At 53.2% G+C, this 1,045-nt stretch overlaps 1 protein-coding gene across 1 annotated transcript; it reads left to right on the top strand.

The window, feature by feature from the left end:
- Positions 1-5: 5 nt before the first annotated feature.
- On the top strand, positions 6-1,021 carry LOC110034793 (polygalacturonase QRT3-like; the record flags this gene model as incomplete). The annotated part of the gene is made up of 1 exon (XM_020739035.1): positions 6-1,021. A coding segment is annotated over one exon (885 nt), but the record flags the coding sequence as incomplete, so codon positions are not given.
- Between the last annotated feature and the right edge of the window lie 24 nt (positions 1,022-1,045).

Here is a 1,045-nt window from a genome sequence, read left to right on the forward strand (position 1 = left end):
TCCTCCTCGACGGCAACTACCGCTCCGGCGGCATCGCCGTCGTCGATTCCCTCCGCACCCTCATAGACGGCTGCTACATCGTCCACTTCTCCACCGACGGCATCTGGATCAAAGACGGCCACGAAACCTTCATAACCAATTCCTTTCTCGGTCAACACATCACCGCCGGCAGCGATCCCGGCGAGCGTAACTTCTCCGGCAACGCCATCCGCCTCTTCGCCAACGACAATACCGTCGCCGACGTCGTCATTTTCTCCGCCGCTATTGGAATTCTCGTCGCCGGTCAGGCCAACCTCATCGCCGGCGTTCACTGCTACAACAAGGCCACCGGTTTCGGCGGGACCGGAATCTATTTGAAGTTACCGGGTCTGACGCAAAACCGAATCGTGAACTGTTATTTGGATTACACGGGTATCGTGTCGGAGGACCCGGTTCAGCTTCTCGTGTCGGGTTCGTTCTTCTTAGGGGACGCTAACGTGGTGCTGAAATCGGTCAACGGGGTGATGAACGGAGTCGCCGTCGTTGACAATACGTTTGCGGGGAGTGGGAATGGGGTGGAGATCGTGGGATTGGATGAGACAGGTGGAGCGTTTAGGACCGTCGATCAGGTGGTGGTGGGGAGGAATAGTGTGAAGGGGATGACGGTGAGATCGACGGCTGCAACAGCGGCGAAGGAGGGGAATGGGACGGTATGGACCGTCGATTTTTCAAGGGTGTTGTTGATTCCGAACCGGATTGATCAGGTGCAGTACACGATGCAGACCGGGTCGGGTTTTCCGAACCATGCTTTGAGGAACGTGTCGGGAAATCAGGTGGTGATCGAGTCTGATCGAGCGGTGCAGGGCACGGTGTACGTGGCGGTGAGCCAATGCGAAAGCAGCATGGCTTGATCGTTTTTTTTATTTATTTATTTAATTTGAATTATTTTTATTATTGGGTAATTTTTATTAGCTGCTCCTTGCACGCAAAGGGGTAAATCAAAGTCTAGGGATGTTATAAGCATGGATTTATTGATCACTATGAGCAGTGCTGACTCATCATTCTT

This window comes from Phalaenopsis equestris, unplaced genomic scaffold (genome assembly GCF_001263595.1).
Source record: "Phalaenopsis equestris unplaced genomic scaffold, ASM126359v1 Scaffold193436, whole genome shotgun sequence".
Lineage (NCBI taxonomy): Eukaryota > Viridiplantae > Streptophyta > Magnoliopsida > Asparagales > Orchidaceae > Phalaenopsis > Phalaenopsis equestris.